The 17,500-nt window shown below is 45.3% G+C and overlaps 1 protein-coding gene across 1 annotated transcript in view; it reads right to left on the minus strand.

Annotated features, from left to right (window-relative positions):
- The window catches only part of npas3 (neuronal PAS domain protein 3), a 266,023-nt gene that overhangs the window by 170,883 nt on the left and 77,640 nt on the right, over positions 1-17,500 (minus strand). The window contains exon 3 of the mRNA XM_076299897.1: positions 8,321-8,565. Within this exon, the coding sequence (XP_076156012.1) occupies positions 8,321-8,565 (245 nt within the window). The remainder of the gene's footprint in view (positions 1-8,320; positions 8,566-17,500) is intronic.

The raw sequence follows: 17,500 nt of genomic DNA on the forward strand, positions 1-17,500 counted from the left end.
CTTGCGTCTAAATTGTAAAAATCCATTGGTCTCGATATGAGGGCCTTTGTGACAGTGAGCAAAGCAGCTGATTAGGCTGCGAGTGGGCCATTGAGGGGCAGAAAATAGGCCGATTAAATTGGATGATTAGGGGATTCATTTGTGTCCTCCGAAGAGAGGGAGAGAGGGGAAAGGAGGGGGGACAGTAGCAAACACAACAGAGGCCACAGCCCCCTGTGACCTTCCTCCGAGACCTCAGCAATACTCTCTCTCCTCTCTCTCTCTCTCTTGCTCTCTCTGTCTTTCTGGCTGGCAAAGGGAGGCCAGGCTTTAGCATGATAACAATGCACAGCAAAAGTACATGAGTGACAGAAGTTGCCTTTTCCCTAAAACGTGCCTACAGTACATCGGAGCCATAGATGGAGGCTGGGAAAAACACATAAGCATAAGATGGAGTAGGAATCAAGTAAATAAAGACCAACTGAACCTGAGCTGCACTTGTTCTACGTTTCACAGAACAATAAAAGCACTGTAACGCTTTTAAAAGCTCTGTATCATGCCACCATTTCTGGCATTCAGATTCGAGCAAGGTTAAACAGCTCCAAGACAACTCAGTTTAATTATAAAACATATTACCACTGCCTTCGTCAAGCCAATTAAATTTGATTGGATACTTTCTTTATTCAACAAGCCCCTTTCATGTCATTTTAATTTACTGTCAAAGCGGGCTGAATATTGGAAACTAAATTATTTACTACGGCCCATAAGCCAATAATGTTCCATTTGTCTCGTACTGAGAGGGACTAGACTAACAAGATTATTAAGGACATTACTTGTAATGCTAAATGCCCTTCACTTTATTTCAGCCTCATGCCGGCGCTCGCAGACATCACACTTCCAAAGCGCGGCCCTCCATTCTGAGAGAGGGCCTGTCATCCAGCCAGCCCTGCCGAGGTTAAGGTGGGGCAGCAGGTAGCGGGCGAGGGGGTTGGCACCGACCCGACTCACCAGAGAGAGCCCAGAGGAGCCAGGCAACATTTAAATACACAATGAGTTCTCCACCCAAATGTCCCCTATTAAGTTTATTACATGCCACTGTTCAGCCTGGTCTTAACTTTCTTGTACGTGGATTAAGCCTTGGATTAGTCTTAGACTAAAAACATTTTTCATTGGAGATTTTCATTGAAGTTTTCTTTTTAGTTTAAGACTAGGTTAATCCATGTGCTGGAAACCGGTCCAATATTCGTCCTTAGACACTACAGAAATAGGAATCACTCAATAAATGTTCTATGTCACACAACTTCTGAGGCTGTTGTATTTTCACTGCTGTATATTCAGAATAGAATAGAATTATCACAGCGCTCTACGGGACGGGACAGATTTATGAGTGAGTGGACGGGGGGATTAGTCCGGCTAAAGGCCTTTAACACCTCCGCCGGCACTGAGAACGAGACACCTCCCCGTGCCGGCTCCGTACAGTAGCGGGCAGAAACGAGGTGATTTGTAACACTTTGTGAAGATATTAGCTCCAGCTGACTAAATGGCCGCTCGCAGAGTTCGAAACAAGGCCCTTCCATATTCATTCCCACTGTCAGGCTGATTTATTTTCACCATTACTGGACCATTTGCCTAAAGGACTAATTGCCAGGTCTACCAGTGCAATGCAGAGCAGTCGGAGTACAGTGAGCTCGGCAAAGCAAAGAGACGTGGAAATAAAAAGCATTTGGCCATTGATCACTGAGCCATTGAGAGGACTTTCCATTTTCTGGGGGATAACGGTAATCATATTTTCACGAGGGGGGGTGGGGGGGGGGTGGAACTGCATTGGCGGACAAAATACGGACCCTCTGAGGTAAACATACTTGCACACATACACACAGAGACATCTATTCACAAACACACACACACACACATACACATACACACAGAGACACGCACACACACACACAGAGACACACACACACTGTGTCTCTCTCTCTGACACACATCCACACACACATTGAAAGACACATACATACAAACACAAACTGACTCTCCCTCTCTCTCTCTCTCTCTTTCCATCTCTCTCTCTCTAAACCACACACACACACACACACAAAGACCACACACTTACACACAATCCGACCACAAACAAGGCTATTGGGAGAGCGAGGACACCCCGGAGAGCTGTCTCATGCTGCCGATGCCAGCACTGGCTTTGTTGTCTCCATTCGAAAGAGAAATAGGCCATTAAGTGCAGAATTGCAACCAAGTATACAGGAGACCCCTGATTAAGTCCAACTCACAGACATCGAAGCTGGACCGCACGTCCCTGAGAAACTCTTGTAAAATGAAACGTCTGACTTAATAAGAACTTTTTTTTTGTCTTACTCAACCAACAACACTGCTTTTTTTGTGTTGATGTTGTTGCTGTTTAATGTCTCCATGTCTCATTTACTGTAATCTATTCACAAGGAGACAAAGTAAAAACACAATGTGTCAGTATTAAAACACACTGTTCGACAACAACGCTTCCTCAAGCTGTGTGTGTGCCAAAGACGGTGTTACAAGTAATTGTTTCCATGGCAATTACTTTCTTTGGGTGAGCATTGTATTAAAAAAATAAAATAAAAAATAAAGAAAATAACACAAACATGCCCACAGCTTCCATGGAGCCAAAAGCAATTTCCTCGACTAAATTTAGTTATGCAAAGCCTATGGGCATCTTTAGCATTTAGTAATTAGTTTTATAATTACTGCTGTTTCGCTCACTGTCATTCAATTTTTCTTACACCACAACTGGGGAATGGAACATCTCACATCCACAGCTGGGCACATTACCATCCTGTTTATGGAGTGAGAAATACAACAACCGCTGTTTTTTTTCTTCTCTCTCTCTCTCTCTCTTCATCGTTTTAGTGTGGCACGCTGAAACCTTTGAGTTTGCCATTTTATAATGAGGTCCAGCTATGCAAAAAGAACCCCCCAGTACCACCCACCAAAACCACCCCCCTCCCTTCTCTCTCTCTCTCTCTCTCCCGCTCTCCCCCTCTCTTTCGCAGTCATTCTCTCTCAATCTCTTGGCGTGGCGAGGAACTTCCATTGTGATGCAAACACCATCAATCCCCTCATTACCATTAACAATGAGTGTGTCATGGCGGGCAGCGGGAGAGGGCACTTTAATCAATGCCCTTCTCACTGCCAACCTGCTCACCCACAGACCCTCGATACGGGCAGGGAATTCGGGAGCTCCGCTCCGCTTCCCATTTACACTGAGGGGGCTTTGCCTGGGACCAGTCAAAAGGCTTTAATAAAATAACCCCGGCTAACCAGGCCGAGGCCGGTGCACCACTTCCACTAAAGCCACTCCACCTGTGTTTGGATAAGATTCCAGGCACTGGGTAAGGGTGTGTGTGTGTGTGTGTGTGTGTGTGTGTGTGTGTGTGTGTGTGTGTGTGTGTGTGTGTGTGTGTGTGTGGGTGGGGGAGGGGGGGAGGGGGGGGGGGGGGGGTCATACCTAACATCTCAAATGAGGGATTTGTTTGAGATCACGAGACATTAAATAGGGGTGATGTGCTGGCTGGGTGGTTTGGAGTTGAAGGGCCGTGGCTCATTTCAAGGTCTATCCATGGAGTTTATTGACAAAATTATGCTAATGTGCGGAGGCACTACATGGAGAGTTGGCATAGCTTCAGCAGCAGTTCCATGCCTTTGCTGGAGGTGTGTTTAAAAGAAAAAAAAACATGACATCGATACAAACACTGATATTACCACTCCTGTGCTCACCTTATTTATACATCCACACAAAGCCGTGATGACCACCGGCACATACTAATCAGTTATAGCAGTGTGGCAAAACCTTTCAAATATCCAAACAACTTGACAGTGCTTTTCAATTACTCTGAAGCATAAAATATGAGACACGGGCATTGATTTGACATGAATCTGAATTTGAGAATTACATCAAAAGGCAGTTTAGATATTAATAAAATATGTCAGATTCTATGTTATATGACTGACATTCAAAAGTAGATGACAATGGTAGATGTTTAAATCTACAAGCATCCATGACATGCTAATCAAGCTAGTACTGTGTTCCTCATTCCACCTTTGCACTGATGAAGGTCTGAGGACCGAAACGTTTGTACATCACCTCACTTGGTAGCACCTTGGCTTGATGAATTAAACACTTTGTTTATTTATTTTTCAACGGCAAATAATGGTGTGTGAGTTTTTTTCTTGATTGACTGTTACTTCTTCATTCCACCGACATCATTATGGCCTAAAATTCAAAGTTATCAAATTCAGTTCAGTTCATACTCAGACTTTCTGGACTTTCTGGTGACCAAGACTCTTTCAGAAGTTTATGGATGTACAGTAACATGTCTGTACAGATGCTGTTCATGAAGTATTATTACCAATAAGTTGTGCCTTCTGTTAAGATTAGTGAGAATATTTGAAACAATTAAAAAAATATTACATAGTAGTATCATGACTAGTAAAGATAATGCATGTCAAATACACTAGTAGTACAGTAGCACTCATTGCTAGTCACTGCACTGACACTAAGCTTGAGAGAGTACAGTTCTCTCTTGCTCTTCTTCTTCTTTTTCTCTCTCTCTCTCTCTCTCTCTCTCTCTCTCTCTCTCTCTCAGGAAGCCTTGGTTTTCGTGTTGCTCATAAAGTGTGGCATTTTGGTGACTGCTCTGCGCTCCGCATGCATGCGTAATGAAGGCCCAGGTGGTGGAGGGGGTCAGGAGGCTGGCGCCAGCCTCCAAACAACAGAAAAGGTCACGCTTGTTTGTGCAGTGTCCTTCAGCAGATGTGAACCGCCTCTGACAGAGACTAGCAAATTTCGGTTTAAACGCTCGGAAAAAAAGGGTGGAAAAAAATTAGTTGATGGGTCAATTACGGGAAAGGTCAATGGACGCTAAAAATACAATAAATAAATAAAAAATAAAAACAAAAATGGAGAGAAGGAGAGAGAGAGAGAGAGTGGCTCGCTTGCACAAGTTATGATAATAAATGAGCACTTGTGAAGTGGAGGTCAAATTCTTTTAGTGTGCATGCCAGTAATCCCGATGGCCTTTATTGCTGATAAGGAGTTGCATTCTCTGCTGTGTCGCTCATGTTTTGTATTCAGTAGAAAAGGGGCCTCATCTTAATGATGTTTAGTGAGTCCAAAAAGCCATCATGGCAAGCGGCAAGCAGGGCTTGTTTTTTATTTACCATAATGCTGGAAAAAAAGTGAGGGAATTTTTTTTTCAATGACAGGTTGTCTCAGAGCAAACAGCTATTCCTAAAACAGAACTGATGTACGAAGCCGCGGCTAGGCGGATATTTCCCAAAAGGTTACAATCATCAGTTATTAAGTAGGCATGCCTTGCCAGGAGTAAACCCAGGAGTTTTCTTGTTTTGTTTCATTTTTTTGGTGTATGTTTGTTTCTTATCTGAAAATCCCAAATAATAACACAGTCACAGCTTGGCCAACATGCTAGTGTTTGTGTGTCTGTGTCTGTGTGTGTGTGTGTGGTGCTTGTGTGACTGACTGACTGTGTGTGTATGTGTGCGTGTGTATGCACATACAAAGCAAGAGCCAAATTGATTAAGGGACTGGACTGCCAAATGAACAGAAACTCCGATACATCAGAAACAATATCGCTTCCCTAAGCTTCACCTTGAATTGTGTGCACAAACAATCCGGAGGTGGAATGGACCCTGCCCTCTAAACTCCCTTCACCTGATCCAATAACACGCCATATGCCCACATTAGCATATGCCGCTACGCTAACACTGGCTCTGATAGGGGGGTGGGTGGGTTGGGTGGATGGGAGCATTTGAACAACAAACGCCTAACCCACAGAGCCCATGTTTGGCCATGCCTGCCCATGAAACAACATCCAGCGAAAAGCCTCGTAAGGATCTGACGTTACGGATCGGACTCTGGCATTTTCACTATAGATACGTGCAAACAGAGGAGGCGTGGAGAAGGAGGAGAGAAGAGGAGAGAGGAGGAGAGAAGAGTTGTGGTGGAAGTGTGGGGGGTGGGGTTGCATAGACGGAGTATCCATTAGCCAGGAGTGACGCAAGGCAACAAAACGGGAATCGATACAAGGTCTGTTCCAAATGTAGTGCAAATAAAATGTGGTGAGTTAGTGATTCAATTGAAAGTGGGGGCTGTCAATAGGATATAGGGACACTGGGGCTGCTCTCATTGTCCTAAGGGAAGAGGAGAGAATTCACCTTGCTGAGTGTTCATTAAAATACCTAAATGTAGTCTGCACACTTTATTTCCAGCACTGCCTCTATATTACTTTCTTTGATGAAATGCAAAGTGTGCAGGTCTTAATCGTGTGAGAGGAAGCAGTCTTGCAAATAGACATGTCAGTGGCTGGTGGCGGGTGGGGTGTGTGTGTGTGTGTGTGTGTGTGTGTGTGTGTGTGTGTGTGTGTGTGTGTGTGTGTGTGTGTGTGTGTGTGTGTGTGTGTGTGTGTGTGTGTGTGTGTGTGTGTGTGTGTGTGTGTTTGTTCCATGGCGCATTATTCCGTGTATACATTTGCTCATTAAAATGCATGCCTCTCTTCAAAGCAAGGCAACAATGATGCCATCTGTTGTGAGCTCACCAGAACAAACAGTACACACGGGGCACGGAGAAGAAACGCTCGCCATTCACTTTCCCCCCCTCTCACTCTGTGTAGTCACGGTTGGGGCAAACAATACACAGGAACCACCAGAAACACCATCTGACCCCCCCGCCCCTTCCCTTCAAAAACAGGGCCTGTTAAGTACAGACGGGCGGGGTGAGTACAGTGGAGCGGGTTCACAGCACCAGGCTCCAAAGTAGCACCCGTGGGCCCAGGGCCGACTGCTTTGGAGTTGTAAGCTGACACTCACACACTCATGTCGGGGGGGAAGAGAAAAAAAAAAACTGGCCCCTTGGTCCGGGCTAATTAAAATGGCAACGCTTTAACAGAGAGACCCTTTGGGGATACGCCGAAGGATATGGAAACCTACTGTACTATATATTTTCTTTTTTTCCACCACTCTCCTCTTTTTTTCAAATCTCATTTCAAAAGGTAGAGGAATCAAACAGAGTCTGCGCGTGGTGTTACTTTGTTTCAGGTTGTTTCTGCGGCACCCGCCCGGCTGCACTGGCAGGCCTTGCATTTCATTTGTGACAAAAGATGTAGGAATAATAACATCGTATCAGCAAATCTTGACACAGGATGAATGAGGGGACGGGGAAACAGGAGGAGTGGAAAGGTTGCCGGAGCTCTCGTCGCCGCGGCGAGGAGAAGGACACGGAAGCGTGCTAAGCAACACTTGACATTATTTAAGTCATTAATATCGTCTGTGTCCTTGTGTGTTCCTGTGTGACGGTTTCACATATACACTTCAACTTCTCGTCTCATTAGCCAAACATTTTCCACTTTCTAATTATGAAATACTGATTATATGTTTTAAGGCTAAAATGATTAGCAAATGGAGGAAGAGGCTTTTTGCACCATGACAAACATTATTTTATATTGATAGGAAGATTTAGTGTAGTAAAAAGTAAAAAGTAATCATCAAAAGTAATCGTCTTCCGAATGAATCATGTATAGAATTCATGTAAGTCACTTGACTTATCAGTATGGTGTACGCAAATAGTTTTTCTGAATCACATAACACGGATGGTTTTATGACATTCTGGGGTGTGTTTCCTAAAACCATAGTTGCTAACCTGTTATTGCTGCATTGCAACCAACAAAGTTGCTAACTTAGTTAGCAACTATGGTTTTGAGAAACGCCCCCCTGAATATGAGTTTATGAGTTTTCCATAACATTATGGCTTTCAGCGAACATATAGTAATTATCTGTACAATTCATAACTCTATATTTCTCCATTGTGTGCGTATCAGTATGTGTTTGTGTGTCTGTAAGGGGTTACATCAACTAGTAAATTTCAGTAGTCATGAAACCTCTAGTCTGTGTGTCTGTGTTCATATATCTGTTTGTTCATATATTTATGATTTCCTGTGTGTATGTATGTGTGTGTGTGTGTGTGTGTGTGTGTGTGTGTGTGTGTTTGCATACGTGTGTGTGTGTGTGTGTGTGTGTGTGTGTGTTTGCATACGTGTGTGTGTGTGTGTGTGTGTGTGTGTGTGTGTGTGTGTGTGTGTGTGTGGTGTATGTTTGCATACATGTGTGTGTGTGTGTGTGTGTGTGTGTGTGTGTGTGTGTGTGTGTGTGTGTGTGTGTGGTGTATGTTTGCATACATGTGTGTATGTGGGTGTGTATGTGTGTGTGTGTGTGTGTGAGTGTTTGCATACATGTGTGCGTATGTGTGTGTACAGTATGTGTGTGTGTGTGTAGGTCCTACCTTTGACTGAGGTGTTGGGCGGCGGGCCTTCGATGCGCAGGTTCCACGGCGGGTCCCCCTGGTTGGCGAAGTCCCTCATCTTCAGGTAGCTGATGGTCAGGCGGATGATGGAGGCCTTGTCCAGCTGGCTGGTGATGGCGCCCGGCAGCGGCAGCATCTTGGCCAACTCGTAGAACTCAAAGTTCTCCTTCCCGCGCCGCGAGCGTGCTGCATCGCGGGACTTCTCCTTCCTCAACGCCTGCAACCTGAAAGTCAGGAAGAGAAAGAGTGAGAGAGGGGAGAAAAAGAAAGAGACATTGAGGGGTTAGGCAATTGCAGCCCTGGACTGGACTATGTGCCGTTGGCCGCAAGGGGGTGTTGCAATGTTCAACCAACATTACAGCAACTTCAAAGAGGCCTCAGAACAGGGGGATGTGTTGGGGAACTGTGTACCCACCCCCCCACCCGCTTTGAATTTATTTATGCAATTACCCATTGGGAGCGGAATCCATGCGCCAGAAATTGAAAATGTCCACTGGCGGTTTCTGCATTTTGGCAGAAAAATAATACTGCAGCACAAAAAGCGCTTCAGGCATGGTGCTGCTTACCACTGTGCCGGGATCAGCCTCTGCTGCTTATATGTCATTACTAAAGTAAACATGGAACTGAACCTGGGTCTGAAGACAGGACTCTCTATACTGGCCATGACTGTACAAAAGTTTCCCACTGTTGAAATACAAATCAACTACACTAGGTACCTGAAACGTGTAATTTAAAGCATCATGCAAAAGCATCATATAAAGAGAAGGTCTTTAATAAGGTCCTTAAGCTCATTCAAATCCAGGACCAATACATTGTTTAATGTATTAATCATTAGTATCATTGGCGTCAATCGTTTGTTTGGTAATTGTGGGTGCCTCCCTCAAGGGCTTGCAGTTTGTCTGGTAATGCTGCTGATTGGATCATGAATGGCCACAGCAACTAAGAGGAATTAGAGGAAAGAAGAATATTGTGTGGAGGAGGATGCCCTACCTACAGCACACGGAATGTAACACCTCTCCTGTGATCTGAAAAATACAATAAAACACCCCCAAACTATGACACCAAAACATATAATACTTAATTTATCATCTGCCTGAAAGTGAAGCAATGTGTTTTAGTTTCCAGGTTAACCTGCAAGTACAGGTTGAGGGTTGAGGGTTTGGGAGACAGCAGCTGCAGCTGCAACACAGTTTAGATTATCCACTGTGGCATATTCCATACACACACACACAGGCATATAGATACAGACACACACACACACACACACACACACACACACACTCCAGCCGCTGCCGCCTGATTCATCTGATGGGCCCTGTGCAGCCAGCAGTGGTGTCAGAGGCGACCCCCTCCAGACTGGAGGTTACGGTGGCGCTGCCTCTGCTGCGCTCAGCGGGGATCCCTGGGCTCCGCCGCAGTAGTGGCCAGCCGGGGGAGCAGGAGTGGGCCGAGGTCGTGATTAGCTCTGAACCCATCAACCCCCCACCCCTGCCCCACCCCAGGAGAGACACAGCCCCATCAAGTGACTTCTCGAATCACTGGCAAGCCCTGCCTCCCTGCCCTCTAAAAGATGCCATGGCATGACCCAAGAATCTGCTCCGCACGACAACATGGCGTCCCAGAGGAAGGTAAGTAATACTCTTCTAGTGCAGTGAGACCCGAACCTGCTCTCCCACTGACAGCCACCTCATTCGGAACCAACACTCTCACTGCCCACAGCAAGCACACAAACCATCCGTCATTGTGCTCAGTTTCTGATTTCAGTCATTTCGGTGTCTTTTTTTTTTTTTTAATTCGTTAAGCAAAAGCACATTAATAGAGCCATGCTTCTATTCTCCCGTATAGTATTGATCGCATCTACACAAACAGAGTAGAAATGGGCTTCAGGATACAGTGACAAAGTTTGATTGAGCTCCTGCAATGTGTTGCCTGAAAGCATCAGAGAAATAAGCTTTGTCATTCACTGAGAGGCTTTTGTGTGAAGCGGGCACCCATAAATTCAAGTAATTTTAGCAGTAAGTAAATACTTGTGACCCATAAATGTAGACTAATAATGTAATGTACAGGAGTCGGTGAGAGGTTTTTCTTTATAGATTTGTTCTGTTCCAGCACAAGGTTTTGAGTGCTCTGATTTATGCTATTTTCAATCAGACAACTCGGAACAGGCAGTTTCATACTTCCAAAATGCAACTCCCGACTTTCTACGGCGTTCATCATCTGAAGCCATTTTGAATTAGGCTGGCAATAAATCACGCCCGGAACCCCAGCATTCCCTACCGGCCGACACATAGATTAATTTTTTACCACCACAAATGCAAAATCGGTTAGACCAGATTTGAAAGATGGGGAGAGAAAGACCATCTGAAAAGATGAAAAATGTTAGCTGGAGAAAAATCATCTGCTATTGTTTGTCTTTTTTCTTTCTCTCTCTCGCTGTACATAATTTCAGAGGCGAGGACAAATAGCAGGGCCCCCTATACTCGAGCCAGAATGATCTGTAGCTATAGAATGCCACATTCTCTCACTGATGTGCTCTACTCTACTGCACACCCCCAGTTAAAAGAATCTAACTACCTTGAAGACTCACTTTGATCCAATTGTGTTTATTGCCCATTCATTCACAATATAGCTTCAATTGCAGGGGTGGTGAAAACACTAAGCAACAAGCTTCTTTGCCTTCCTAAACCTTCATTTCAGAAGAGCCTGCATGGAATGCCTCACATCACCTACGCTCATAGTTGTCATGATCAATTTATGTTAGCTTTTGTAAGCATCAGGGGTATAATAGGATAATTTCACCAGCAAATATAGATGCAGCCTCTGCCTTTACATCTAAGTAGCAGATTGCTATTCTCGATCATCTCGACCGGGGCCCGCCACAAGAAAACACCATTAGATGGTCTGCTGCCCAGACAATATATAAAGCTAGTTGCAATGGTTGTTTGGTGGAAAAGTGCAACAGAGCAGCAGAATTTCATTTGTTCCGCAAACTTGAAAAGCATTATGTCGGCCTGCCAAATATTTCTTGATGTGCCGAGGTTGTGTGACCTTCATAGTGGAGACATATTTATCATGTTCTACAAGAGTAAATGCAACACCTCTTTTTTTTCAATGTTCTTTCTTTCTACCCCCCCAACCCCCCCCCCACCTTTCTCTCTCCCCTTCCCCTTTTGCCGCCTAATATGAAATGAAATCATGGACATGTGGATGGGGCGGCTTTTTCATGAGATGAGACGAGTGTGCTGTGTGTTGTGTGTCCACAGGAGTTCGGAGAGCTGAATCGTGACCACAGGGGCTGAAGGCTGTTTGCCACACCAGTGTCCAGGTGTGTTCCGCCCGGTCTGGCAGATTACACCACGGGCCAGGCTAGTCAAAGGGTAGTAGAGTGGGTAGCCTACACAGGGGCTCCATCCCAGCCCAGCTTCCCCCCTCAACCCCCGGCTACTAGCCGTAGCTGAGCACGCCTGCAAAGGGGTCCTCATGTGTAGCCTCCAGGCAAAAACATTGCAGGGCAGAAAGTCAACACGCCTTTACTTCTGGGTTATATGATGCTTTTTTTGGCTGGGGCCATATTTATTTAGCACTTCAAATAAATCAATGTGATTTCTCTCTGGTTTTCAGTATGGTTGAGATTGGACAGGAATATGAACACACACATAAACCCATACACATAAAGCTGATGAAATCTCATCAATAAAATTCCTTTGATACTTTTGTAAAGACCAGTCACTGTTTGTTTAGTCGGTGTCAATGATATGGATGGGCAAACAGTGCATCGATGCTAATTCTATCTGAAACCTGTTCAAACTCCCCTCATGCTCCTCCTGCCTCCTGTCTGGTGTACTTCATTCTCAGAACCTGAGTATTTCTAATCCCAGTGGATTACATCTCATACATGTTAATACAAAATGTATAGCAAAGCTGCATTACCATACTATTGACCCAGAATTTGCCATCATGTAAACACACGCTCACACATACAGAGCGATAAAGCATGGTTGATGGGAAGACAACATCCATTTTCCAGAGAAATGCCAAGGGGGGTAATAAGGTAATGTAAGGACTCCCATGATGCAGTTCTGCAGGAAAAATAAAGTCACTTTCTTTCACATTTTCCACATTTAGACACGTGCACAAGAGACTTCATGTGTGCAGTTTAATTCTGCGCAATAAGCTTTCCGTACTATCATTTTCACTAAACACTTTCACTGACAATGACACCCAGCCTGTCCAAATATATGTTAAAGCCATTGTCGTTAAAGGTGGTTATTTATTTCAACTATTCTCCCAAGACAAGTCTGTGACATATCTAAAATAACTAAATTTTCAAACAATGGCTTGAACATCCACCCAATTAAACACCGCTGTGATTCATTCCAAATAGAGAGAGTACGCGGAGAGGAAAAACCTTGAGATTGGAGAGAGAATGTATTCATCCTGATTCATTGCGTATCCAACGCTCGAGTGGGCCCCCCTTTTTGCACACGGCCTCGTCGCCCTATTTACCAAATCAGCTAATCACCTAGCATTCAACTTCTAAGGACAAGGCAAAATAAATCAAGTGGCAGCAACTTGTGCCAATGATCCTTTAGGATTGCAGTAATTGCTTTCATCAGTGCAGAAAAGGCCGCCAGACCAGAAATGTCACTTTGGATTACCCTCCTCCTTCCTGAAGCGATGGATGACTCGACTGATCAGAGACTAAATGCCAAAACCAATCAATTGCTTTTGTGACTCTTCCTTGCCGTGCTGGAGAATTAAAAAGAGAGGCCATACTGTAGGTACCAACCCTAATTATTGAAAAATGCTATCTCCTTGGTAACTTAATTAATATACCCTCAAATTTTAGACGCACAATAACATCATGTACAGAATTGGCACTAATCATAAATAGCAGAGAGAGAGAGAGAGACAAAAGGGGGGGGGGGGGGGTTGTGGGGGTGAGGGGGGCTCTAAAAATAACCCCCAGTCAAGATTATTCCGGAAGCGTCACAGTCAGATGGCAGCCTCAAGACGAGAGTCTTGCACCGCCGCTGCATCCATTTCCGTGTCAGGAGGCGCGCATCAATCGTCTGTGAGCGCCTACATTCATCCCCAACCGGCGCAACATTCACGCACTTCAAACTCAATCCATTACGGCATTAAGCAGGTGTCAAACTGTTTTATCTCCACTGCGCCAGAAGAACATTGGTGGCAACCTACCAAGAGTGGAAGCCATCAATACCATGACCTACTGTAAGGAAAAGACAGATATATAATATTGGACTCTCTCTCTTTTCTCCCTCTCTCTTTCTCTCTCTCTATCTCTCTCTCCTGCTCACTATGCTTCTCTCTCTCTCCTTTCTGCACAGCAAGACTTGACACTGCGGCTCTGAGGTGGCCCCTGTATTGGCGTAGGTAAAGCTGAAGGAGGGTGGGGGGGGGCTAGCCTCTCTCAAGGTCTGTTAATTCCCCTCAAGGTCCGCGTGGACTTGTATCAATCAGCCGAGTAGATCTGCTCTCGGCATGGATGTCCATTGGCCTCATTAGTTCTGTCATTTCGCCGCACGTCCCGGCTGACTTTGATGTCGTGAGAAGAAGGGAAAAAAAAGGACGGCCGAGTAGCGAATCTAGACTTCGCATAGTGAATGGAAGGTAGAGAAGAGGAATTGAAGAAGGGGGGATTTCTCTCTCTTCCGTTGAAGTTGAATTTTATATATATATATATATATATAATAACAAATTCTCTTGCTGTTTTGGCTCACTATGCCACTTCATGTCACAGCTTGAGAATCTTGTAAGCAACTAAATTATTTATAAATCTTTAATGGCTATGCACGCTATCTTTTATAATGATGGAGCTTTGATTGCTTGTGGTGGGCAGTATGTGGGAATGGGAGGCAGCAAGCCAAGGCTGACCATCAATTAAAGGATTCCCTGTTCGATCCTCAGCTTCCTCCAGCCTCATGTTCGAAAGTGTCCTTGAGTGAGAACTCGGAATCAGTCATGCAACGAGCAGGTCTGGTATTGCTGTACAAGGAGAGTGTTTGGGATTTTCATACTTTGAGTGCTTGACTGAATGATGCTCAATCATGTTTTTCACCTTGCACAAAACCTGGTGGCGAAATGACTCACTCACACAAAGCATGGCACTTACTTTAAAAAACACGCGCGTGCACACACACACACACACACACACACACACACACACACACACACACACACACACACACACACAAACACACACACACACGCACACAACTTGACTCCTTTGAATAATACATATCATGGTGATTTTTGATAAATGATCAGTCTTTAAGACTGAAAAGAAATGCAAATCTTCCATCATACACAACAACCACCTCAACAACAATGATAACAACAAAAAGAAGATGAACAAAACAAAAGAAAGGTAGTTGTGTGTGTTTGTATCTGTTTGTGTGTGTGTGTGTGTGTGTGTGTGTGTGTGTGTGTGTGTGTGTGTGTGCACGCCCTGCGGAAGATCTCTCTGCTTTGCTTTGTTTGTTTTGATACCTCTCGCTGAGACGCGGGGGCCATTAAAAGAAGTACCTGCAGCAAGCACAAAAGGAGCTCAAATAAAGACGAAGACCAGACTGCCTCCAAAAAGCAATTTATTTAGCCTTCCTGTGGTACGTATTGATTATAACTGCAGTGATGGGGTCAATTTGGAAAATAATACCAACAGATTATGCGGGATAAAGTCAGCCTAGCCGTGAATAAAAAATGAGGGAGGAAAAAAAGACCTCCGTATTATGACACACACCGCGTTGTTCTTCCATGTTGCGGTCGCAGTGAAGGCCCAGTTAGGCTGCCGCTCTCCGGATAAATGATCCCCTTTTGTCTCCCCCCACAGAGCCGACTGGCAGGGAACGCGTTTTAGCGCCTGGGCAGCCGGGAGCAATTTGGTGTGTTTTTTATTTGTTTTGTCTTAGGTGCTGCCGTGGCATGGCGTGCCGAGTGGGCGTGATTAGGAGACGAGAGGAGATGATGATTAAAAGAGGATATCGCAGTGGTGGACGAGAGCCAGATATCACACTGGGTCCCAATGCAGTGCTATTACCGCAAACACAGACAGACAGACACACACACACTTACACACAAACACACACACACACACAAACACACACACACAACCTTCTCAAGAAGTACTGTATAAGTGAAGATCAACAAAGATCAGTAGACAACATAAGTGATGTGCTTTGTTATAATATAAAATGGATTATTGTGGCATTATACAAACTGCTCAGTACCATATACTAAGCAAACACAATATGAATTTTCACTGAGGTTTCATGCATAATTACAGAGAGTGTTGCAAGAGGTTGCAAAACCGTATTAACAGAAATATTTACACAAGAGCTCAAAAGACGTTGCCATAATGTTGTAATTTCATGCATGAACTTACATGCATGAAAAATCAACTCTGCACAGACAGAAACTATTTGAGCCGCTTATACAGAGGCAAAAGTCACTGAAATAAAGTATGTGCATTAGGATTTAGTTGTTTAAAAAGTCTAAATACTAATTGAGGAAAAGGTTTTCCACCGCTCAGTGTTCATCACACAACATAAAATCCCTGAAAAAACCTGTTCTATATCTCTCTCTCTTTCCACCTCTCTCTTTCTCTCTCTACCCCCCTCACTCTCAGCTTGTGACAATCTCAACAGTGGGCAAGCGAGCAGTCAGACGCTACCTAATTCCTCTCAACAGAGGCGTTACTCTTGGCTTGCATATCTTCATTACACAGCCAATCATCTTATTGTGGGCTTTAACTTAAGGAATATAATCAAGCACACTAGCGCATAATTAAATCCGCACTAACAACGTGTTTGGACAAGAGACTGGTACCATTCCAAATCTCTCCCCCCTTTCACAAAGGAGAAAGAAAGCTAGAACTACTGCTACAAGTATTGCCTTAAGGAGACAGCATTGATTCAGTGTCTTATCATTGGGTTTGCTTTTAACAAACGGGAGAAAAGCTTCTTGCTAGAGAACATGGATTCCAATTCATCCAAGGCCTCTGGAATGCACTGAAGTTGGAGCTGATATGCAGATCGTCTTAATTCTAAACAGAGTCATCAGATGCATCAGTGTGTGTGTCTGTGTCTGTGTCTGTGTCTGTGTCTGTGTGTGTGTGTGTGTGTGTGTGTGTGTGTGCTGTGATCCTGAAGGGGTGCGGATGGTGATGACAGCGGATGATATCATTTGTACAGCATTAGCGGCAGAACACTGATTATCTCCAGCAGGTCACGCTCCTCCAGGGCCCAGCCCCAGCAAACAGCCGTCCCGTAATGACCATGGACACCCGACTTTTCCACATGCCTGCTCCTGCACATCAAAGCCACGGTGGCCTTCCCTCTCTCTCTCTCTCTCTCTCTCTCTCTCTCTCTTCCCCTCCTCTCTCTATCCTTCCGCCCTCCTGGGTTTGCTCCCTGCCAGCCCTGACCATCAACCCCACGGTGGGGAGTGGGAGGTGGGCTATATGGAGGAACGGGCCCTGGTGTCATGTCTGAGTCACGTCTCTGGAGGAAGGTGGCGGTGTAACTCGATACCGTCCGTCTAACAATTGGTTTTCACATTGCTGAGCCGTCCTGTCTAGTCACCCATGTGGTGGATGAACAATGCCCCCTCCACCCCCCCACCCCATCTCCCCTCCGCCTTTGAATCCTTTCTTCTTTCGGAGGTAGAGGTGGAGAGAGGAGGGAGGAGAAAGGTGGAAGGTGGGGGCAGCGGCGGTGGCGGGTGGTGTTGATGGTGGTGGAGGAGAAGAGGGCAACTTAATCCTCTGGCCAAAGTCAATAAAGTCTAATCTTTCATCAGACATGACTGCACAATGGGCGTACATGAGCTCACAGGTAAGGCAGTGGGGAGAGCAAGGGCTGCGATCCTGTCGGCTGGCTAGTGTGTGTGTGTGTGTGTGTGTGTGTGTGTGTGTGTGAAGGGTGGAGGGGGCTCTGTGTAGAGATCCGCAGGGGCCAGACAAAGAGAGCTTGTCAGAGGAAAAGGTCACGGCGCGGCGCGTACAAAGAGAGAGCCGTGTCACCTCGGCAGAAGGGCCGTGGCGGCGCCGTGGTGGTGGTGGTGGGGACGGGGGGAGATAGCTGGGGGTTGAGTCACCTAAGGATCCTGGGGAATGTATACCCCATCAGCTCCCCACTG

Source organism: Alosa pseudoharengus, unplaced genomic scaffold (genome assembly GCF_046254945.1).
Source record: "Alosa pseudoharengus isolate Yale_2024_CS ecotype anadromous, Long Island Sound unplaced genomic scaffold, YU_APseudo_1.1 YU_APseudo_1.1_scf_22, whole genome shotgun sequence".
Lineage (NCBI taxonomy): Eukaryota > Metazoa > Chordata > Actinopteri > Clupeiformes > Clupeidae > Alosa > Alosa pseudoharengus.